The sequence below is a fragment of the Salvia splendens genome, chromosome 7 (assembly GCF_004379255.2).
Source record: "Salvia splendens isolate huo1 chromosome 7, SspV2, whole genome shotgun sequence".
NCBI lineage: Eukaryota > Viridiplantae > Streptophyta > Magnoliopsida > Lamiales > Lamiaceae > Salvia > Salvia splendens.
The window spans coordinates 35879347-35903239 of NC_056038.1; the positions used below are offsets into that span (position 1 = coordinate 35879347).

A 23893-nucleotide genomic window follows, 5' to 3' on the forward strand; every position below is an offset into this window, starting at 1 on the left:
TCATCATGTCTCGGGTGATTTGAGCAATTTGAACACCAGCTCGGAATACACAGGAGGTAAGAAACTCTTGCTTGGAAATGGATCAGCTGTGGTTATTTCTCACATTGGTGAATCTGAATTAAAGCCATATTCTAGTTTCTCAAGAAAACTTATGTTAAAAAACCTATTGCATGTACCTAGTATAACCAAGAATCTTCTGAGTGTGTCCAAGTTTGCTAGAGATAACTCTGTTTTCTTTGAGTTTCATCCTGACTTTCAAGGATCTGGGAACCCGGGAAACCGTGCTTCAGGGAGTTTTTGACAAGGGGTTGTACCACTTTCTAGTAGACCACTCACCAATCAAGAGAAGCCTTAGCTCCACCACCACTTTTCCTGCTCTTTTCAATCAAGGCAGCCCTGCTGTTCATTCAGTCGGCTCAGCCATTTCAGTACCTAGTGTTAGTACTAATTATGATGTTGATCCTCATTTAGCCTTATGGCACAACAGATTAGGACATCCCTTTTTAGATATTGTAAAGAATGTCCTCAAGAGCTGTAATATCTCTGTTAATTCAATCAATGAAGCTCTTTTCTGTGATTCTTGCTGTGTTTCTAAGGCTCATAGACTGCCATATAATCCTTCAGAATCTGTCATTCATTCTCCTCTTGCTCTTGTGCACTCTGATTTATGGGGACCTTCCCCAATCACTTCTAGAAATGGCTACAGATACTATGTTTCGTTTGTGGATCACTTCACAAGATATACATGGATATACTTGCTGAAAACTAAAAGTGCTGTTATGGATGTTTTTAAAATCTTTAAATCATCATCTGAGAATCTACTGCAAACTAAAATTAAGAGTCTACAGTCTGATTGGGGTGGAGAATTTCAAGCCTTAACCTCTTTTCTTCAAGATAATGGGATTTCACACAGGATTTCTTGCCCTTACACTCCTCAGTAAAATGGTTTAGCTGAGAGGAAGCACAGACATATAGTGGAGACTGGACTCACACTTCTGGCACAATCTTCACTTCCAACTATTTTTTGGGATGATGCTTTTGCTGCATCTGTATTTTTAATCAACAGAATGCCATCCAAGGTGACTGAGAATGTATCACCCTTTGAGAAGTTGTACTCCAAGAAGCCTGACTATGCAGCATTGAGAGTATTTGGATGTCTGTGCTATCCACTGATCAGACCTTATAATAATCATAAACTGGAGAGTAGATCTTTGAAGTCCATTTTCCTTGGATACAGTAGGTCTCACAAGGGATATAAGGTTCTTCTTCCAGATGGGAGAGTAATTGTCTCTAGAGATGTGGTGTTCAATGAACAAGTTTTTCCTTATACCTCAATTTTTCCTCAAGATTCATCTGATGTCCCCATCTCTAGTCAACCTGCTCTTGTTTCTCATCATTCAGGTCAAGTTGATACTGGTTTATCAAGTGTTGCTCCAGCACCATCTTTTCACCCTCATGAGATTCCTCCTCAGTCCTCTGATCTATTTCCAGAGACCAATGAACAGAACTCAGTTTCAGCAGCTGAGTCAGCCTCTAATTCCTCACCTGCTTCAGCAGTTCCTGCAGATGATCCTCCAATTTCTAGCAGACATCACATGACCACTAGATCTAAAGTTGGGATATTCAAGCCTAAACTGTATATTGTTCAGACTTCCTCACATTACACTCCAAAGTCTGCTCTAGAAGCTCTGCTTTTACCACTCTGGAAAGCAGCTATGCAAGCTGAGTTTTTTGCTCTTCTCAAGAACAAAACTTGGATATTGACAACCCTTCCACCTGGAAAAAATCTAGTGGGTTGCACATGGATTTTCAAGCTCAAACTTCACCTCTCTGGAGAGATTGCTAGACACAAAGCTAGGCTTGTTGCTCAAGGTTTTTCACAACAGCCTGGTTTTGATTTCAATGAGACATTTAGTCCAGTTGTGAAACCTGCGACTATCAGACTCATTCTTATTATTGCTGTCAGTTTTGGTTGGGAAGTCACTCATTTGGATGTTAATAATGCATTTCTCAATGGAGAGCTTAAAGAAGATATCTACATGAGACAACCTCTGGGTTTTGAACAGGGGGGTCCACATTTAGTTTGCAAGCTGAACAAGGCCATCTATGGGCTCAAACAAGCCTCTCGAGCTTGGTTCTATACCATTCATTCTGTTCTCATCTCTCTTGGATTCGTTCAATCTAGAGCAGATGCCTCTATGTTCATTAGAAAGTCAGGAGCAGACATTATCTATCTTTTGATCTATGTGGATGATATGCTTATCACAGGGAATTGTTCTAGTGCCATTAAGAAGGTCATTTCTCAACTTAATGCACATTTTTCCCTTAAGGATCTTGGTGAGGTTAATCTTTTCCTGGGAGTGGAAGTTGTCAAAACTTCTCATGGTCTCCACCTCTGTCAGTCATCCTACATTAGGGACCTTCCCAAGAAGGCCAATATGACTGGAGCAAAAGGCTGTCCCACACCCATGGTCTCCACCTGTGAGCTTAGCAAGAATATTGGCTCACCTATTCCTAATGTTAAGTTATATAGGAGCATTGTAGGTGCTCTTCAATATGCAGCCATTACAAGACCTGACATTAATTTTTCTGTCAACAAGGTCAGTCAATACATGGCCTCTCCACTTGACACTCACTGGAAGGCTGTTAAAAGAATTCTAAGGTATTTATCTGGGACATTGGATTATGGGATACAGATTCAAGCTTCAAATGGTGTCCTTTCTGCTTTCTCTGACTCAGACTGGGCTTCGGACCTTGATGACAGAAGATCTACTATAGGATTATGCACTTATTTTGGAAGAAGTCTCATCTCTTGGTGTGTGAAGAAACAAACCGTGGTAGCTCGGTCTAGTACAGAGGCTGAATATCGCAGCTTAGCTCATACTGCAACAGAAATAGCATGGCTCAATTCTGTGCTTAGTGAATTGAAGCTCACTCTCCCAGCTGCTCCTGTCATTTGGGTTGATAACTTGAGTGCTATAGCACTTGCTTCTAATCCAGTGCTTCATGCTCGGACAAAACACATAGAGCTTGACATTCATTTTGTTAGAGACAAGGTCTTGAAGAAGGATCTTGATCTTAGGCATGTCCCCACTCATGATCAAGTGGCAGATATCTTCACCAAACCTCTTAGCCAACAACCTTTCCTGAAGCTCAGACAAAGACTTGGTGTAGTTTCTTTAGCTTCACTCAGGTTGAGGGGGGATGTTAGAAGTATCAAGATTCAAGAGCTTAAAGATTGTGAAGTTGATGACAAAGTTAAACAAGAATGCAGCAATGCTGATGTGCATGGAAGACGTGGCAGCCATGACATGGACTCATGCACATTTGGAAAAGAGAGTGCACGAGTTGAAGCCAATGGAGTAAGCACCAGATCACTCCCTTCTCAGCCAGCTGGACCTTGTGCATCATGGGACCATTCTCGTACATTTAAGGAAGCTTTGATGAAAGGATTAGGTAGTACGAGAGTTTGTTAGCTTTAGTGTTTGCTTGTGTAACTGAATGGAGTCTAGATTGTTCCATTGATTAGTATAAAGAGCTAAGTCTGTAATGATCATCATTCAAGCAATGAAACAGTAGTTTGAGATTTAAATTCAATCCTTCTATTTCTAGAAATGTTCCATCTTATCTTTACAAATATGATTTTGTGTGTGTTCTTTCACGTATGTCATGACTTGCATTAATCGCAGTTTTCCCCAACACAGTCAATTTACATCTTGTAAGTTTCTGCATGCATATGATTGTTTGATGTTTTTTAGGGTCCCGTCCTGAGAGAATTATCCCCTGAAGAAGTTACTGCCAATATCTATACAATGGTGGATGTCCTATTCAATGTTATCAATCTCGTATGGCGGCTTATGGCGGTTCGCCTAAAAACCGCCACAAGGATATGGCGTATTAGTATGGCGGATATGGCGGTCAATAATTAAATAAATAAAATAATACTTATATATTTATATATAATTCAGAAATTAGAAAATAATTAAAATATAACATTTAAAACACTTTAAACAATTAATTAAGTAGTATAAAATACAACTCTAACCTCCATGTTTCTTGCATAATGCATCATTCTAAATACAGTACACATGCAATGTTGTCAAATGTTGGATATGGCGGTGCTATGGCAGCGACATGGTACTATGGCGTTTCCACCACTGAACGCAATGCCATAGCGCCATGGCGCCGCCATATCCGCTATTTGATAACATTGGTCCTATTGCATCATTTCAATGTACAACTTCAGCGTGGACGTTCTTTGCTTGTTTGTTCAATTCTTCCTGAAATTGTGGTATGTTCCTTTATTGGTTTGTTTCATATTATTTCTGATTTTACTCCACTATAACATTACTACTAATGATGCTGGTATTCATTTAAATTTTAATTTTGATTTTCATGATACCTAACATTTTTCACTTTACTATAATTTTAATCCTTTAATCCTGATCTGCTCAATGTGGTTTATATGGTTTTCAACATATTTTTACATCGTTATGCTATGTGGTTTTCATAAGGCATAGATTCCAACTGGAGATGGGATGGGGTCGGTTCGTTTTAGACCTCAGTTCTCCAAAACCGTTTTCGTTAAAAATAAACGTTTTTTAAAATGTTGAGCTTGTTGAAAATCTTTTGTCTTGCTTCACGAACTATAGATGTCAGCTCATGAATTTGATCAATATCGACACATACAGCCTGGTACAAACCCAAAATCTCTCCCAACAAAATTGCTTGTTCCTTCTTTTTCTCATCAACATAAACATGCGTTGCTACATCTTGGCATTGGACAGCATGAAAACTCAATGGCGTTGTCCAATGTTGGGAAGCTACAACCAACAAATGGTTTAAGTTCTACATGGCATTCTGGTGTATTTAAATCTGTAATCATTCATAATTAGAACACTCCTAAAAACTAACGATGAAGTAAAGACAAGTTTCCATCTACTGGATTTAGAATTATAAGAGGTCATAATAAAGACAAATCGTGGCATACAACGCGTGCAAACTATCTTCCATGAAAATGGGGCATACTAAACACAAATCGAAGCATAGCAGAAAAATCGATAAGATAATATAGGTGAAAAGATTCATGAAACAGAAGACAATGACTGTCACAGATACAAAAATATGAATCGGAGCATAACAAACAAATGAAAATAGAAAACATAACCATAACTTGTATTCTCAAGAACGGAGTATGATTGATTATCTACGTGCGAAGTAGAATGTGTGTCGGATTTAATTTTTTGGAGTGGGGATACGGAAATCTATACAAAGCAAAAAACAATGGGTTTTGTTATCAAAACATTAAACAAATACAATGAAGATTCATAAACTAGAATTGTAGGTTACGATTCTGACCGCCGGCTGAAATGGAAAATGATATGAGAAATGATGGAAGTATATGTGGGATCTGCCAACGACGATGGTATAGAATTGAAAATGGAACAGATTGATCTGGAACACGACAGCGACGAAATTTGGAAATTGCTCAAGAATAATAAATCTCCTTGGAATTAAGTTTAATGGAAGATGAATGGAAGATCGTGTGAAGAACATAGAAGATATGAAGGAGTTGAAGTTATGGAATGTTGATTCATCACTCACGCAGATGATTTGTTAGTGAGAGGCAACGTTATAGGATTTTCCATAACAGCCGATTAGATGATATGACATAAATAACCTTATAGGATTATTAGTGATTAAAATAATAATATTTCAGAAGTAAATCCAGCCATTAGATATTCTAATTTTAAGATGATCTCACCTAATCCCATGGTTGACATTCGGCCTGAATTTCTTGATTTAAATGGATTCTTATTTTGATCAAAATCCTATATATATATATATATATATATATATATATGGGTTGCGTTAAAGATAGAATCATTCTTAAGTGTAGAACCTAGAACTCTACATATTTTATTCATTGGATGAGGAAAAAATGACGGTCAAGATTAAAAATCATACATATTAGACTATGTTTTCACGACATTCCGGACTCAACATGTGAAAAAACTCACATGTTGATGGAAGAATGAATGAAACGAAGAAGAGTCAATGCATGCTTTATTTTTTCACTTCTCTGCATTCACCCATTAATAATAGTTTTGGTTGTAATGGGAAGTTGCTGTGCAAATCAACACCATTGGATTAAAAGATCTAACGACCTCCGTTTGGCATTTGTTCTACGTTTAAGAATGGTTCTATCTTGTTCACAATTATATAGATAGATATATATTATGACAATACTCTTTATTGTAACAACATACCACTAATTTAGACTGTTAGATCTGAAGATCGTGTGATTCTCATGTTGCCACGTGACAACCTATTTTAATTAAATTAGAAGTTAAAAAAACGCTGAAGGGCAAAATTGGTATTCTCTATTTTCAGTTTGTTACCAGATTGCAGTCTTACTCTATGGATATTGCAGTGTTACTCTATGAATATTGCAGTGTTACGTGTCTGCATAATTCGTAATTGTTTTTTACCTTACCAGATTGCAGTCTTACTCTATGAACATTGCAGAATTAAATATTGCAGTGCTACGTGTCTGCATAATTCGGAATAGTTTTATGTGTGTTTTAGATTTGGTAAAGTAAATAATGTACAAATAGTATCTTAGAGCATCTCCAGTGGGCGGATGTCCCACTCGGACATCCACTAGGACTTCCCAAAAACACCTCCTGCCACGTCACTAGGACTTCCCATCCCACTGCCACGTCACTAGGACATCCCCTTCACAATCCGCCCTTCCCATCGCCCTTCCCACTAGGACTTCCCGCAATAAAAAAAATCATAAATTCACAAATAAAGCAATGTACGTTTACGGAAATAAAATTTCAACACGAATACGAACGGGAAAGATTAACAACTTCATTTAAAAAAAACATACATGATTTGAAAAAAAAATTACATAGTAATAAAACAAAAAAAAGTACTAACATCAACGTCAACCCTTCCGCGTCCAAACCTCTTCGATAATATCGTTCTGAAGTCGAACATGGGCATCTGTTTGCCGCATGTCGGCAAATGCACGCATCCGCTCGACCTCTCCATGAGGTACCCCCATATTCACATTCGCGGTGGCCACGCCGTGACTTGGACCTGCACCCGTATCATCTTCATTGGTCCACTGAGTCAGTTCCGCAGCTTCATTTTCGACAATCATGTTGTGCATTATGATACATGCGTACATGACATCGCCGATGTTGGGAATATACCACTGCCGTGCAGGACCCTTGACTACCGCTCATCGACTCTGGAGCACACCAAATGCCCGCTCCACATCCTTGCGCGCTGCTTCCTGACGGCTCGCAAAGTATGACTTCTTTTGTCCGAGCGGATGCTTGATTGTCTTCGCAAAGACGGGCCAGTTTGGGTATATCTCATCCGCCAAATAGTATCCCATATTGTGCTGGTTGTCGTTGGCGACGAAACTGATGGCGGGACCAACGCCATTGCACTGAGCATTGAACAAGGGCGACGACTGGAGAACGTTGATGTCGTTGTTCGACCCGGCGACTCCAAAATAAGCATGCCATATCCACAGCCGGTAGTCAGCTACAACTTCAAGGATCATCGTGGGATGCTTGGCTTTGAAGCCAGTAGTGTACATCCCCTTCCAGGTGGCGGGGCAGTTCTTCCACTCCCAATGCATACAATCTATGCTGCCCAACGTCCCAGGGAACCCGTGCACCGACCCATGCATATCTATCAGACCCTGGCAGTCTTCAGGGCTCGGACTCCGAAGATACCGCTCACCGAATATCGCTCTCACGCCCGCGCAAAAATTCTGCAGACACTCGACGGCTGTCGACTCGCCAATGTGGAGGTACTCGTCGAACATGTCGGCCGCGCCTCCGTACGCCAGTTGTCTGATTGCGACAGTGCACTTCTGTAAGGGCGTGAGTCCGGGTTTGCCAGCTGCATCCTCCCTGATCCTAAAATACAGGTATCTTCTCTCTAAAGCACCCACGATATGCATAAACAGCGGACGATGCATCCTAAAACGTCGCCGGAATAAGGCATCCCCAAAACGCGGCTGCGGAGCGAAGTAGTCCTGATACAACCGAATATGTGCAGCAATGTGGTCACGGGGTATTATAGTTCGACGACGGATCGGCCGATGTACCGCCGCCTGCTGCCGCCGCTGCTCCCTCTGGTGTAGCAGCCTATCTATCGCACCTTCCACAGCGACTTCCAATTCATCCTCGCTATCACTGTCACTAGCCATTGTAGATATACTTGAAAATAGAGATGTAGAGAGAGAAACTTGTTAACACAAGTGGTGCGAATGAAATGAAGTTCAACGAGCCGTATATATAGAGTTTAAAAAAAATTAATATACCGGACGTCCGACCCACGCCACAATGGCGGACGTCCGCCCGCCCGTCGCCCGCACGTCCGAGGACATCCGACGTCCTTACGGGACGTCCGTATCCGAGTTGAAACGCCACAATGGCGGACGTCCCGGTCGCCCGTCGCGGATGTCCGACCGGACGTCCGCCATTGGAGATGCTCTTAGTGTACATTCATCACTGTGAATAATGTACATTTTGCAGAAAATAATGTTGAAGGGAACTTGAATATGTCCTTTGGGTTTACCAATCCATGCGTCAAAAGTATATAGTAATGTAAATTTATAACATAATAATAGCAGGGATAAAATTATAAAGTGCGATAACTTCAAAATAATGTAATTCTTAACTACTAAATAATGTATGTCTTAAAGCAAGTATAAAAAACAATATATCTGGAAAACAAACTAAAAAATGACAATATTTCTTCTTGCCCGTATGCTTCTCCTTGTCATTCTCTATATCTTTCAGCATTAGAGAGTTTCTCGAATCATGGTGGCCCATCTGATCACAAACATAATCATAAAAACATACATTAAAATACTATCTTCGTACATTACTCAGTAAGAGAAATATACATTAAATAACTATAGTAGCACATTACAATTATAATGAATATAACAAACATAAAGTCAAAATCGGACTTATATGTATGGGTTTGTACCATGCCATAACCCTATGAATAGCTAAACTCTAGGGGATTGGAACTAAGTTTTGTCAACCCAGGTCCCCTACGTGAAGTTGTGAATATTATACCCTAGCCCAATGGATAAATGAACCCTAGCGGAATGGCTCTAACTAGATGCACTTGTTGAATGTTGTGTTACTGGGTTGGTACTACATTCTAGCCATATGGATTGCTAAATCCTAGAGGAACTGATTTAACTTCCGGCTCTTATTGAACCATACAATTAATACAAGGCAGAAACAAATAATGTATATATCTACTTAAATGATGTAACATCATATGTTGTATCAAAACAGACCAGTGAATGTATGTAACTGGCTAAATGATGTAACATAATATGATGTATCAAAACAAAACACTTAATGTACACATCTGCTAAATGATGTATCGAGGCAGAAATAAATAATGTACATATTTACTTAAATGATGTAACAGTATATGATGTATCAAAACAAAATCATTTAATGTCCATAACTGACTAAATGATGTAACATAATATGATGTATCAAAATTGAACGATTAATGTACACATCTGACTAAATGATGTAACATGATCAAACAAATAATGTATTCAATTGATTCACAATTTCACAGAAATACACAAATAATGTAAGAGAATCAGTTAACTAATGTGATAACTGCAGTCAAAATTTAAATGAATGAATCCTTTAAATTTCTAACTAAATTTTCATAATTTTCTGGAAATGTATTGAAGCCATTTTATGTTTTATTACCTCAATTGTATAATTTGGTTACTATTTTTTTATCTTTCATGAAATACAAAACTTTTATACAGTAATGGAACTAAAAATTTAAATAAAACAATGCCGATTTTTAAAAAAATAAAATATAATGATATTATTTTTTAATTTATATTGTATAATTTATTTAAAATCCATATTTAAGAAACATTAGATAAAAACTGTACTAAACAAAAAATCAATAAATTTCATTTTTCAAATTCACGTAAATTAGTAAATCGCAAATTACAACAGGATCAATCCTAACTACTTGAATTCCAAAAGAATCAGTCAAATTATTTAAAAATCACTATCATAATTTATAATTATATGATAGACATAATTTAAATTATGAAAATCAAATTTAATTGAACATTCTTAGTTAAAATAACAGTATTCATCCAATATTAACAAGATTAATATAGATTATGTAATAATTACAATCATATACTATATGACACAATCCTTTACACTATATTTCAAACTAAATTTTTCATAATTTTTGGCAATATATATTGAAACATTTTTATGTTTCCAAATTGTATAATTTGGTTACTAGATTTATCTTTCATGATATATGAAACTTGTATACAGTGACAGCCTAGACACGATACGATGTATTCAATATCAAGGTAAAAATGTGATTAGAATTAAGAGGTAGAATAACTCTTATGATAATATAAAGATTTATAGACGGATGAATAACATAAAGATATACCGAATCTAGAAATGAAATTGAATGCTGAATGAAGATTCAGCTATACTCGCGCGAATTCTTAACAAACTAACAAACAAATTAAAAGTACTTCTATTTGTTGGATAATGATTTTCACTCTAATATAGCCAAATGTAAATCATATCTAGGGATGTCAATCGGGCCAACCCGTTCGGGTTGTCGGGCCATTTGGGTACGGGCTATTCGGGTTATGATTTTTTCGGGTTATAAAAGTTCGACTCTAACCCTAACCCTTCGGGTTTCGGGCTAACCCACCGGGTTATTCGGGCCAATGCGTATTTTTAATTCTTTTAATATTTTCAAAAAAATAATACGTATTTTAAATTTTCTTTAATTATATACATATTTTTAATTAATCATTCAACAATGAAATACGTATTTTTAATTTTCTTTAATATTTTAAAAAAAGAGTAAGTTATTTAAATTTAAATAACTTATTCATTACATAATTATTTACAAAATATCTATCAATAGTATGTTTATGTTTATGTATTTAAAACATAAATCAACACTTTGTTTCAAAATTCAAACATAAATCAATTCGTAGAAAATTAAATAAAATTTTCATAATGTTAGAGGTGCATCGTAGATGTAACAAAAATATTTTGAATTGTTAAAGAGTGAATTATCAAGATGCTAGCTAATTAGAGTAACTCTAAGTTTTCTTGAATTATGATTGGTCAAATTTAATTTATTTCAGCTGTAAATAAGTCAAATAATAATTTATCTTTGTTTTAAGAATCATCAAAGTACGCATAATTCAATGACGAAGCGGCGTCAAAACACTTTGCACTATTATATTGGAAATATACTAAAAAAAACTTTTATATACGAGTATTTATGAATCCATGAACCACATAGTGATTTTTTTCGTGATCTTATATAGTCGGTTGACGTATTTGGATTTTGCATGGTTTTAGAGGGTTGTCTTGGATGATTTTGATTATATTTCTATATTTTGGTATGTTTACATCTTTGTTGAGAAATGATAGAAAATGGATTAGAAAATGTACACAAAATATGTGTATGTGCAGCAGCCTTGTTTGAGTCAATGTTTCTCGCGATTTTGAAGTCTGATAAACCTCTAATACATATCATTCTCTTCGTCTTCGAAAGAGCTTCGCGTGGATATATTGCACGCCTCAATCGGAGCTTTGTAGATAAAGTTATGACCGTTACAAAACTGCTCGTTGTGCAGAAGCCTTCAACCCGACAGGCCGACCCGTAATCCGAACGGGTCAGCCCGCCTAACCCGACAACCCGAACGGGTCAGCCCGAATGACCCGATTTTAAATTCGGGCTGCGAAATTACAACCCTAACCCTGTATTTTTATCGGGTTATTCGGGCCGGCCTGCGAGTTCGGGTTACATTGACATCCCTAATCATATCCAATAAATAAAAGTATTTCATTTAGTACTATATCATGATGTTGTTCAATGCCTAAAACGTGACATCTTGTTGGGTGACGTCCGATAGTGCCACGTAAGTAAGTCATCAAGATATATTAGCTTTGAGAAACGATCAAATGAGGAATACAACTCAATGAGAGTGGGACGTGACAATATATTATGATTCGTAGAATCGAATGAAACCATATGAATTGAACATATCAAATCGTATACATTCTTTACTAGGAGCATATGATATTGTAATCCAAAACACGTACAATGACTAAGATAGATAGTGTTATGTGTTACAAAAAACAATGGAGAAGGATATTGTTGACCATCAGCGATCTGTAAACGAGAACCATTCTTATTGAGCAAACATGAAAACAACTCGATTGCAAATCCGGATTCGAATCAGTAGGGACGATCATCGGTTTCGGTTGGATTTTTTGCCCAAACTGAAGCTAACCAAAGAAGCGATTTTTTAAAAACTAAAATCAAACCCTTCCGGGTTATCCGGAAAAGCGAACCCGAAAAACTAAAAAAAATAATTCTGGTATAATATATAGCAGTTGACATAGTAAGATTCAAGCCGAGAAAGCTAAGTTTATCCATCTTACAACATAAAAGTTGCAGAGCAAGTAGGCAATGATCATTCAACTACAGCATATAATGACTAAATATATACTAACAAAAACACACTTATGTTAAATCAATCATCATATTCATAACAAACAAACAGAAAAGCATATAAGCACAAAAATGCTAGTATTTCAAATTTCAAGAACTAACCAAACCCAATTCTCAGCATAAGTTAACGCATAACAAAACTGGATAACCTTGCCTGTCGATCCATCGATATAATCTAAACCCAACCCTCTAACACGTCCCTATTCAGATCCTCCTCAGCCGGCTCCCTGTTCCCATCGAGCAAGAGAAGGCTCTCCACATAGTTATCAATATAAAACGACCTCGGAGTTCCATGTATACCAAGACTCCGACACCCCTGACTCTCCGGATTATACGCCACTAAGTCCAGCCCATTCAAAGCCAGCAGAGCTTCACCGTACCTAAAACCAACCACTCTGTCGAACCCTTCAACCAATTCAATCCTATACAGCTTCGTCCAAGACGCTCCCACGCCATACTCCTTCATCATCCAGACATCACACGCCTTGCTCTCGAAGGCAACACTGTAATTCACCAAAGCAAGAGATCCCTCACTAGCAAAGAGGCACATGCTAGCTACACCTGTTGCCAACACATCCGGCAGTATCACTTCCCCAAACACCTCGTTATCGATCTCAAACGACAAAATCGAGCTACGGGAGCTGTAATTATAGCTATTAGCATCGTCATCAATCGGTTCGTAGCCAAGCCAATGCACAATTCCATTCAATAAAACTTGAGACCACATAAATTCAAGAATTCTAAGCTTGATATTAAATCCATCTACCGTTCTCCAATTCGCCGCCCCAAGCGAGAATACCTCCACCTGCGGCGGAACGCCAAAGCCGTAATCATAGGGTCTCCGGCAGTAAACGATGCGGACGACTTTATGCACGCCATTCCCAATTCCAAACCCTAGCACCACAACGTGGGGTTCCATCGGATTGGTATTGGCCGGCGGCAAAATCACGTGATTTCTAACGGAAGGGTTCCACAGAACAACGGATTGCGAAGGGAACAGGAACAAATCGTCGATTGAGCAGACGAGGCCGTCGCAGGAGCCGACGATCCTGTAATAGCCGATTTGGGAATTCAATGGGAAATCGAACTCGGAAGAGGAATTGATGGCGAAGGCTCCGTTTTTAGCGGCGAATTCGAGCAGGCGGTAGTGCTCTTGCTTGTCGTGCTCGTCGTAGTGGCGGAGGATTGCGCGATTTTTTTGGGAGTTGGAGAGGTGTAGGGAGGTGAAATTGGGGCTTGTGATGAGAGACCTCCATGATTTGGAGACGGCGGTGAAGCGAATTAGGGATTTGACCGGCAATTTGAGGAGGATTTCGATCCAGAGATCCGCCGGAAAATAGTCGGACATTGTTTGCTGAAAGAGGGAAAAACGAAACCCTACCACGAAATCTGTCTTCTATCCACCGACACTCATGTAGAATGATTATTTATTTAAATTTTACCTGAAATATCAAATTTTCAAAATTATATTACTAATTGTCATTATATTCATAGATAATACTATCAATCTAAAATTAATTTAATTACGAAAATTGATGTCCTAATCATAAAGGTTAAAGGGATATATATTTTCCAATTTTTTTTTATTTTATGAGTTTAAAAATATTAATAATTGTGAATTTCATCATCTCTAATCCCTCTGTTAAAAGTAACCAAAGAGCAAAAACAAAGAAATCGCATACGAAAACGATGAAATTGGTTTTCATGGTGGATTGAGAGGACAACTCATCTCCACACAGTAGTAAAAAACTAATCGTAAATTTCATTTCTTTATTTTGGGTTTCTCCAATTTTCGACTCCATTGTTCTTCTCCTTCTTTTTAATCTTTCGCATAAAAAGCCATGTGAGATCTCTCCCCTTCACTTCCCTTCCCATTTCCACTACAGCCTGTGCTGAATCAGAAGCCCACTTCAAATTGAGCTGCGATTTCTTCAATCCCGAGCTAACCGGGTCGCAATTCGACGGGCATTTTCGGAGATTGAGTGGTTCGATTCGCGCCGAGTCAATGCGGCGGCGGGGTGCGGATTTCCGGCGCCCGGTGAGGCGGAAATTTCCGAATGTGGTGTGGCTGGCGCTTTGTGGGTTTGTGATTTTGCTCTTTGTGTTGGTGTTGAGACGCGCGAACCAGCGGCCCGCTTCGAGATCGGTTTATACCAAGGTGATTTTATCGATCTGGTTTCTGATTTCGAGCTCGATTTATCAGTATGTTTGAGTAATTTATGTTGATTTTGAGCTTTGATTAGTTGTAGTGTATAATTTGTGTTTTACTTTGTTGAATTTTGATGGGAATCTGACAGTAGATAAAAAGGCATGAGCTAGCTTATTGGAATGGATGCAAATGCACTGGTAATTGTTTCTGTTACTGAGTGTATAAATAGCTTCAAAATTGGAAGAGTGAAGAAAGTTCTTATGCTTGTTTTGAGCCGATATTTGGGCTTATCGGCTTCATAAGGATTCATTGTGTTGTTGTTTATGTGAAGTTAAGCTTTTAACAGCTGTTGGTTGCTCTAGTCTAGAAATGTTGCTGGATTCTCGTATATGGATTACGATATAATTTAACCAAGATGGTTCGTGTTACGATAGATGTTGAGCAAATGTGGCCGTATTTGAGGGATGTCTTGCACTGGTTTCATGATTTTCATCCATGTGTTGAAGTTCTGGAGTGTATTTCTTGTTTAATTTGAGTAATTAGACTTGTAGGATTGGTGAGGTTATGATGATATTGTCTAATGCTGATGTACGGAAGATGTGGAAGTTAAGAAAAGTCAGAACTTAAATGTGTTATGCCTAACTATGGTGATTGTGTGTTTTGGTTTTAAAAGTTGATGTCAGCGGTGATATTTTAGTTGGATATTAATGTTGCCTACTGAGAGGGGTACTGTATTAATAGGATACATAACTTACTATAGTTTTCGAATGCTTCAAGCAGAAAGTTTGTAGCCAGCATAGGATGATTTAGGGGAAATTTATGTGATCATCTATTGTAAGACACCAAATTATAGACCTATCTTTTAAGTGTTATGCTGAGGCAAATACCTTCTTGACGTACATTATCAAATTTTCATACATTGCCATTCTCATCGGGATTGCAAAATTACTGACAATCCTTTGTGAAACTGTTTAGCTAAAGACAGAAAGTGAAAAAATCTCAGTGTATGAGTATCTCAAATTTGATAAGCAAATTTGTGGGCAGGTCATGTCGGGTTTATACTTTATACCGAATTGAGTAGTTGGAGACTAGAAAAGTAGTGCTTAGTTGATAACTTGAGATTTTTTTGTTAGTTAAGAGAATAAGTCCCAAAATTTAACTGCTGTATAGTGATTCGGGTGAACTTCTACCAAAGCTGGCATGCTTGTTGGTGCCATCTTAATTTTAGGAATTTCGGAAATTCTAGGAGTGTCATTGTTGTATTTGAGAATTAATCATGACATGCATTCAACATATCTTTCTGAAAAGATCATAGTGTGTCGATTTCTACTGTTTGCTGATGTTAGTGCAGCACTATCATAGGAAAGTTATTCGAAGGGAACTTTCTTTAAGGTTCTTGGTATTCAGCCGTTTATGTTGTGTAGTTCACTGATGTATTAATTAGTTTCCTAACTGTTTTCGTTGGTTTTATTATTGCAAATCTGATGTCAATATCCCTTTTATGCTATATATACAGAGATCCCCTAGGCATGAAAGATTTATGGAAGGCTTTAACATCACAGACGAAATGTTAAGTCTTGATTCTGTAACGAGGCAGTTGAACGACCAAATTTCTTTGGCAAAGGGATTTCTGGTTATTGCGAAAGAAAGCAACAATCTGCAATTCGCATGGGAACTCAGTGCCCAGATTCGAAACTCACAGATCCTTCTATCTAATGCTGCACTAAGACGAACGCCACTGACAATCAGCGAATCAGAAACTGCTGTTCGTGATATGGCACTTCTACTCTTCCAGGCTCAGCAACTGCATTACGACAGCGCTACCATGATCATGAGATTGAAGGCCAAGATACAAGGTCTCGAAGAACAAATGAGCTCGATCAACGAAAAGAGTGCAAAGTATGGGCAAATTGCAGCTGAAGAAGTCCCAAAGAGTTTGTATTGTCTCGGTGTTCGACTGACGGGTGAATGGTTTAGAAATGCGTATTTGCAGAAGAAGCTGAAAGAGAATCGGCAAACTGCTTTGAAGCTCAAAGATAACAACTTGTATCATTTCTGTGTCTTCTCCGACAATATCCTTGCCACTTCGGTCGTTGTGAATTCGACATCTCTGAACTCTAAAAATCCTGAGGAGATTGTCTTCCACCTTGTGACCGACGAAGTCAATTATGCAGCAATGAAGGCTTGGTTCACCATGAATACTTTTGGAGGAGTGACGGTCGATGTTCAGAAGATCGAGGACTTTAGCTGGTTGAACGCATCCTATGTTCCTGTTCTCAAACAGCTCCAAGACTCTGAGACCCAGAGCTACTACTTCTCCGGAAGTGGAGGCGACAATCGGACTCCGATCAAGTTCAGGAATCCTAAATACCTATCCATGCTCAACCATCTCAGGTTCTACATTCCCGAAGTCTTTCCTGCCCTGAAGAAGGTGGTGTTTCTTGACGACGACGTCGTGGTGCAGAAAGACCTCTCGCCTCTGTTCTCGCTCAACCTGAATGGAAATGTCAATGGTGCAGTCGAGACGTGTATGGAGACGTTCCATAGATACCACAAGTACTTGAACTACTCCCACCCTCTCATCCGGGAGCACTTCGACCCTGACGCCTGTGGTTGGGCATTCGGGATGAACGTGTTCGACTTGGTCGAATGGAGGAGAAGGAACGTCACCGGCATCTACCACTACTGGCAGGAAAAGAACGTCGACAGGACTCTCTGGAAACTCGGGACCCTCCCTCCCGGTCTGTTAACCTTCTACGGATTGACCGAGCCTTTGAACCCATCCTGGCATGTGCTGGGCCTAGGATACACGAACATCGATCCACACTTGATCGAGAAGGGAGCAGTCCTGCACTTCAACGGGAACTCGAAGCCCTGGCTGAAGATCGGGATGGAGAAATACAAGCCTCTTTGGGATAAATACGTCGATTACAGCCATCCGCTGATGCAGCACTGCAACGTCCATTAGATTCGTTCGAGAAACCGGGATCTCTCTGCATTTGCAAAACCCAAGTTTTGAAGCCGGATTGTTTTGTACACATGGGATGGTCAGTAGCAGCCTTGCAGGGTAAGTTTATTTTAGCCATTGATGTTTTAGTTATTACAAACGTTTGTTGAGTTCATTGTTGTAATATAATGTTAAGCAATAGCATATACTAGTTTCTTGTTTAATTAATCTGTCTCTGCTCTGTCCAAGAATTGTTGCTACATATATTTATCACATGTTATTCTCAATCTCTTTACTGGCCTAGTTTTGAACTTCATGTGCCTAGTTTTGTTACTGTCTCTATTGAAAATGCTTCTACTATAATGTTAGCCCGCCATCTCTTTGGCTTGAGCATTTTGTAATACATAAAAAAAAAATTTATCAGTGTACATCTTTTATCTTCATCTTTTAGGAAGAGAACAAGAACACTACTTGCTTAGAAAAATTGCAAACAGCTTCTCATCTCTCTCATCAATGCTTCAAACAATGATTACTACGAAATTCATCAGACAACAATGTCTTGATGAGCCCTAGCAGCCTCTCAGCGCCAGGGCCAGGTCTGAACACCGAATCATCGCCTCGTATCGCGCAAGGATCGGCTCCTCCTTCCAAGCTGCCTACACACCACGCCCCCGGCGCGAAACGGTTCGTCCGCATGAGCAACTCGCGGTCGATCTTGTCCAGAACCGGATCGTCCTTGTGGAACTTTCTGGCGAAAGGCGAGCTGCTGTTCATCATCTTGTTGAAGTCCCGCATCGTCAGGGATCTCGGATGCTGCTTCGGAGGGGTGTCCCAAGCGATGTAGTGGAGATCGTGGCTTACGGCGTTGCCCTGAAACTCCTCGGTGTTGCAAAGAACCGTGTGGAAATAGCCCTCGGGAGATGAAACGAAGTTCGTGTAGTACATGAGGATCGCCCGGGGAAGGTTGTCCCACCCCCATATGCAGTACTCCACGAACGAGCGCGTTAGAACCACCCAAGCAGACCCTGCAGAAGAAGCGCGAGGCATTAACCATACTACCACTAGGCGAACAAACAGACGAAAAAATACTTGATCCCGCCTACAACGCATGACATTATATACAAGTAACGGGATAGGATGGAGAAACGGACCAGTAAACAACTTAAAAGATGTAGGGAGGGAGCGGCGCTGAGTAGTCCAGGAGATATCGGACTTTTTAGACAAGTACAGGCCCGGATCGATTATGATAGGCTTCGCTCTCTGGTTACTAGAAAAAGTATGATAACGAAAAGGTCATATTTTCGTTGCATCAAACGTTTCATGCTATAGCCTTTCAAGTGTCGAAATACTTACAGCTTCCAGCCGTAGATCTGTGTGTGCTCGATGAAGTTGAGCTTTCGAGACAGGTTCGAGAAAACATAGAGCATATCTGCACAATGAGTGAATATAGGATCTTCAAAACATAAGTTTCACTAATAGACACTACTAAATACAGCAAACTCAAAGATACTGCCAATTGGAAGACATGGTCCGTAAAAAAATCGAACTTTATGCTGTTTACGACACAATACAACAAGCCCTTATTTTGAGACAGGTTCGAGAAAACACAAAGCATATCTTCACAGTGAGTGAACATAGGATCTTTAAAACAAGAGTTTCACAAATAGTGTCACACTACTAAACATAGCAGACTTACGATACTGGCAATTGGAAGACATGGCCCGCAAAAAAAAATCGAACTTTATGATGTTCTCGATATAGTCTAGCAAGCCCTTATTTCAATACGAAAACCAAAGAAAGCACTCAGTGCTTAATATATCAAGTTATCAACAATTTCTGCATAGAACAATTTGTCTTCAGTTTCAACAGCAGTAGTTTTCGATAAAGATACAACTCACTGTAAATGGTAAAGCCGAATACATATTACAAAGGAGTACTATTTTAAGAAAAAAGTCGATGGAGAAAACTCATAATACAGAGCTCTGCTTCAACTTAACCCGAATTGGCTTCTATGTCGTGTCACATCTTCAGGTAGTAGGTAAAGCATTAACGAAAATGAAACGCATCACCTAATTCACCGAAGTGGAAATAGTCCCGAATCATAAGCTTAATTCAAATTTCATTAGCATCTAGAGACTAGTCATAAGTGCAAAAAGAATCCAAAGCTTTCTAGATTCGTACGAACCGATGTTCATATATGGCTACCATATCTAAAGAGCGAACAACAAGAACATTCTAAAAGGTAGTTCTTTTGATCCAACCATATCTATGAATACAATGTTGAAATACCAAAACAAGCCAATTACTACTAGAGCGCATAAAACGTATAAAAGCAAGCTTCCCTTTCGTCTACTTTATAATCACTAGATCAGAAGACAAACAAGGCCGGATAGCATCAAAATTTTATACCGAATGAACTAGAAACATTTAAAAAATATCAGGGTATGAAGAATGTGTAAGCATATAACGGTAATTGAACGAATAAGGCATAGAACTCACCATCTTGAGTCATAAGAGGATAATCAGAAGCACTCAGATTAATAAACCAATCCCAATTCAAGCTCTCCTTCAGCAGAATTGCTATAGCTTGGAGAGTGCAAGCAATCATGGTAGGACCTTTGTACGTCACCAAATTCGACTGAGCCATCACACGCACATTCTCCACAGCGCTGAACGTCGGGTCATTCTTCACCGACATAGTCAAATTCAACCTCTCTCGTGGCGGAGCCTCGAGATCCAAGTGGAGAATATACTGGTTCCTGGGATGATACACGGCCTGCAACGTCCTCAGCATCCTCTGGCTATCACCCTTCGTTCCAGAAATCAGATACGCGAGCCTTGGTGGTTCGACTCCAGCAACCTCCACCAATTCCAAAGACTTCCTCAGCTCAGATTCTATGAAATACCCCTCAGAATCCCCAGCATCCTCGAACAACACCGTGTTGAGTTGCAATTGATCCTCCCGGGCGTATTGAGACAGATATAACCCGAAAATGGTTCCGGTGAATAGAGTGATTGACACAAGAAGATTCACAAAGAATGGTTTATTCCATCTTCTGTCACTAAACATCCTTCCTGAATGAGAATTGGCATTCTTCCTCATACTCAATTCTTGTTATAATCTCCACTTTTTGAATTGAAAAGGGAAAGAAAAACTGCAACTTTTTTCTTAAATAGTTACACAGAAAGGGCAAACAGCTTCAAAATTCTCAAATCTCCACCGACAAAGGAGCTACCTTTTTCTTCAAGGGTGCAAAACGGTTGGCAAAATAAGGGTTCTTGAATTACCATAAATCAAGAAAACAAGGTAGAAATTTCAAGAAATAAATCAAATTCAAAATTGGCTTTATTCCAATCTGTATTCACCCCCATAAAAGCCATCAAAACCAAAACCTTCTACCTCACAGCAAATCCAATCACCCATAAATAACCAAACAACCAAACTACAAACACTAAAACGAAGATACACAATGGGTTTCTCCCAAGATTCAATCTTTCCAAGAAAGAACTCCCAAAAACATTTACAACAAATCAAAATCTTGACATTGCACCAAGCAAGAAGGATTCCCGCTTGAAAATCAGCTGAAACAATGCAGTATTTGGATCAAATTAGCTGTAGTGATAAAAAAAACTTACTTTGGAGATGCTATGCTAGAAATGAAAGATCACACAGCTGCTGCCGTTGATAAAGAGAGGGGGCGGTTTGCTTGGGTTTTGAGTTAAATTATTAACAAAATACTTATTAAATTCAGTTGTGGTTTTGAGTTAAATTATTAACAAAATACTTATTAAATTCAGTTGTTTCGATTAAATTTGTGCAGCTTTTCTAATGGTTATAAAATATGGCTTAATTAGGATGCTGAATTAGTCACGAAATTCCTGACTAACGTTGAAAAATGGCTTCTGTTTTCACTTTTTCTTTGTTGCGACTATTTGCTTTTATTGTCACTGATTATGAAAAGAGAGTGTTTTCTTGCAAGAAAATTTATTACATTTACTGTTAGATTTTATTATGACATCGATACTAAGCTACCAACCATGAATTAAAAATGTGAATTATAATCAAATGTTGTTCAACAATAGATACGATCGTTTTTTTGTTGAGTTTAATTCTTTTTTCCCATTTAATCCTCTGAAAAGATACATCAATGCCTTTTAGCTTGAATGTCTCTCTTTTAAATTTGATTTCTTTCCATGGTTAGCAAATTAGGGGTAAATAAAAGGAGAAAAACATTTAAAAGTTCAGTCCAATTCTAGTCCGTCTTTCAATTTTGAAAACAAGTCAGAAAAATTATATAGTTTGGATTTGTTCGCAATGATTAGATGGTGAAAAATTCTATTCCTCTACGTGCAATTTATTATTTATATATTTCAATAAAACAATGTTGTTTTTTATAAATAAACATTATTGACCAATTAATTAATGGTAATGTCCATACATAATTTTTTGATTGTGCATGTCATATTCGATACAAGTTCACAAAAAAATCATCATGGATAATTGAGAACATATCAAAATTCCATGGGTTTTTCTAGATGATTTTCAAATTTGTGGGACAGTTTAAAATTTGACAAAACATCATGATTTTTTAGCAGTATGCCATGTAAATTATTATATTACGTGAATGAAACCTACCCGATGCACACTTTGAGTAACCGGCGACAAATTTTAGGGGGTGGGAGGTGGCCGCCGTCCCTAGATTCTCAAAATTATTTAATTTTTCTTAAGGTCGACTGGAAACGTTATGACTATTCCAGCTCTTTCACAATTTTTTAAGACGTCAAATGACATCGAATTTGGAAGGGAAAAAAATTATATTTACACTGTAAAATCACCTCATGTTAAAGTTTTTTTTAATACATGCATCCATTTTAGGATTTAAATTATTTCAATCCATCCAATTAATCTGCGAATAAAATTATATTTTAAATCCACCTTACCAACAACAAATGTGAGTATGAATATAGGCCTTGGCTTAGTTCGAAATTTCGTACCCATTAATATCTTGTCACTCTACTAGGCCTTCTATTGGATCATTAGCATCTATTTAATTTGGGTCATGCCAAACTTTTTATGTGACACGATAAATTTGGCAGTGTTAATTTTCCAACAAATTAAAAAATAGTAATATTATTACTTTATAAAAAAATTTAACTATTCTGTCTTAATATATACTATTCTGTCTTAATATAGTCTAGTCCTATTCATTAGTTGGTTGTTTCAATAAAATTGAGGTATTTCAATTTCGACAAAAAGCAACACATTTAATTGATCTTACTTTATAAATGTTGAATCGAAAAATGGTTTGAGAATTTTGTAACTCAAGTGGTCTCAATTTTAGTAATTGATGATCTGATAAGATATGGAAGAAGAAAAGGGCAAAAAGTTTCATTTTTGAACTTACTGGACATAATTGTAATCAATAATGGTCTCAATTTTAGTGTTGATGATTAGGATTGTTGCTGCAAGAATAAATGGGGACAGACAGGACATAAAAATAATTATGAAAAAATATCAAATATTATTGGAGCAGTACATTTTCACATGTAAACCCTCAAAAATTAAAATTAAAATTAAAATTAAAATTAAACTGTAATAAAATAGAGATATAATGACAGAATTGTTCGAAAGGAACCTACAGAATAGTCATATCAAATGTTTAAACATCATAATCAATTATTTATTTTGATGAACTTTTTCTTGGGCCCAAAATAAATATGGTGGTACATAGGAGTATTAATTACAGCTAACTCTTGTTGATAATTAAATAGTACAGCATGATAATGGGCCTATATTATTAAAAAATCAACAACTATACAATATTTCTAATATTATAGTAGTAGTATATTTTATAACCTTTATAGGTTGAGAAATACTATAAACTTTTGAAATTGTAAATTTTCTCATTTAAAAAAAATCCAATTAATAGTGAAATTATATGCTGAAAATAGCAATTTGACAGGGCTTATTATAGTTGAAAAGTAAAGTTAATACAAAATGAATTTTGTTTTAAACAAAATCCAAGAGTGAAATATATGCTGCGAATAAATTTATGTATTGATTTTCTTATAAATCGAAAAATAATGTTATTATTGCAATGATTTGTTGCTTGCTGGAAACTATAATATGGTCAAAATTGGTGAAATCTTTTAGCCATTTAATTTACTTTAATTATGAATTTGAAAAGTTCATG

General features: G+C 37.7%; 3 protein-coding genes across 4 annotated transcripts; 1 reads left to right on the forward strand and 2 right to left on the reverse strand.

The window, feature by feature from the left end:
• Positions 1-12452: 12452 nt before the first annotated feature.
• Positions 12453-14016, reverse strand: LOC121742665 (F-box/kelch-repeat protein At3g23880-like). The gene has a single exon (XM_042135871.1). It carries the CDS (start codon positions 13949-13951, stop codon positions 12779-12781), a length of 1173 nt encoding a protein of 390 aa, XP_041991805.1. The 5' UTR covers positions 13952-14016; the 3' UTR covers positions 12453-12778.
• Positions 14017-14236: 220 nt separating this feature from the next.
• LOC121741445 (probable galacturonosyltransferase 10) lies at positions 14237-17927 on the forward strand. Its single transcript, XM_042134202.1, has 2 exons — positions 14237-14761; positions 16269-17927. Exons 1-2 carry the CDS (start codon positions 14609-14611, stop codon positions 17718-17720), a joined length of 1605 nt encoding a protein of 534 aa, XP_041990136.1. The 5' UTR covers positions 14237-14608; the 3' UTR covers positions 17721-17927.
• Positions 17928-18054: 127 nt separating this feature from the next.
• LOC121741446 (beta-glucuronosyltransferase GlcAT14A-like) lies at positions 18055-21486 on the reverse strand. 2 transcript variants are annotated; one of them, XM_042134204.1, is made up of 5 exons: positions 21336-21486; positions 20199-20774; positions 19053-19128; positions 18851-18966; positions 18055-18724 (listed from the first exon to the last, which is right to left on the reverse strand). In XM_042134204.1, the coding sequence occupies exons 2-5, from the start codon at positions 20767-20769 to the stop codon at positions 18210-18212; spliced, it is 1278 nt and encodes a 425-aa protein (XP_041990138.1). In that variant the 5' UTR covers positions 20770-20774; positions 21336-21486; the 3' UTR covers positions 18055-18209. The 2 variants fall into 2 exon arrangements, with proteins under 2 accessions (XP_041990138.1, XP_041990137.1); XM_042134203.1 differs by having other exon boundaries at positions 20199-21463.
• Positions 21487-23893: the final 2407 nt, after the last annotated feature.

Bases quoted from the DNA above. Each gene is read 5' to 3' on its own strand.
- LOC121741446 (XM_042134203.1), bottom strand. From the start codon at position 20,802: ATGAGGAAGAATGCCAATTCTCATTCAGGAAGGATGTTTAGTGACAGA. The intron at 19,129-20,198 runs GTGAGTTCTATG...CTCATTGTGCAG, and splicing joins TCCTCTTATGACTCAAGATG to ATATGCTCTATGTTTTCTCG. The intron at 18,725-18,850 runs GTCCGTTTCTCC...CTTCTTCTGCAG, and splicing joins ATCTTTTAAGTTGTTTACTG to GGTCTGCTTGGGTGGTTCTA.
- LOC121742665 (XM_042135871.1), bottom strand. From the start codon at position 13,951: ATGTCCGACTATTTTCCGGCGGATCTCTGGATCGAAATCCTCCTCAAA.
- LOC121741445 (XM_042134202.1), top strand. From the start codon at position 14,609: ATGCGGCGGCGGGGTGCGGATTTCCGGCGCCCGGTGAGGCGGAAATTT. The intron at 14,762-16,268 runs GTGATTTTATCG...CTATATATACAG, and splicing joins CGAGATCGGTTTATACCAAG to AGATCCCCTAGGCATGAAAG.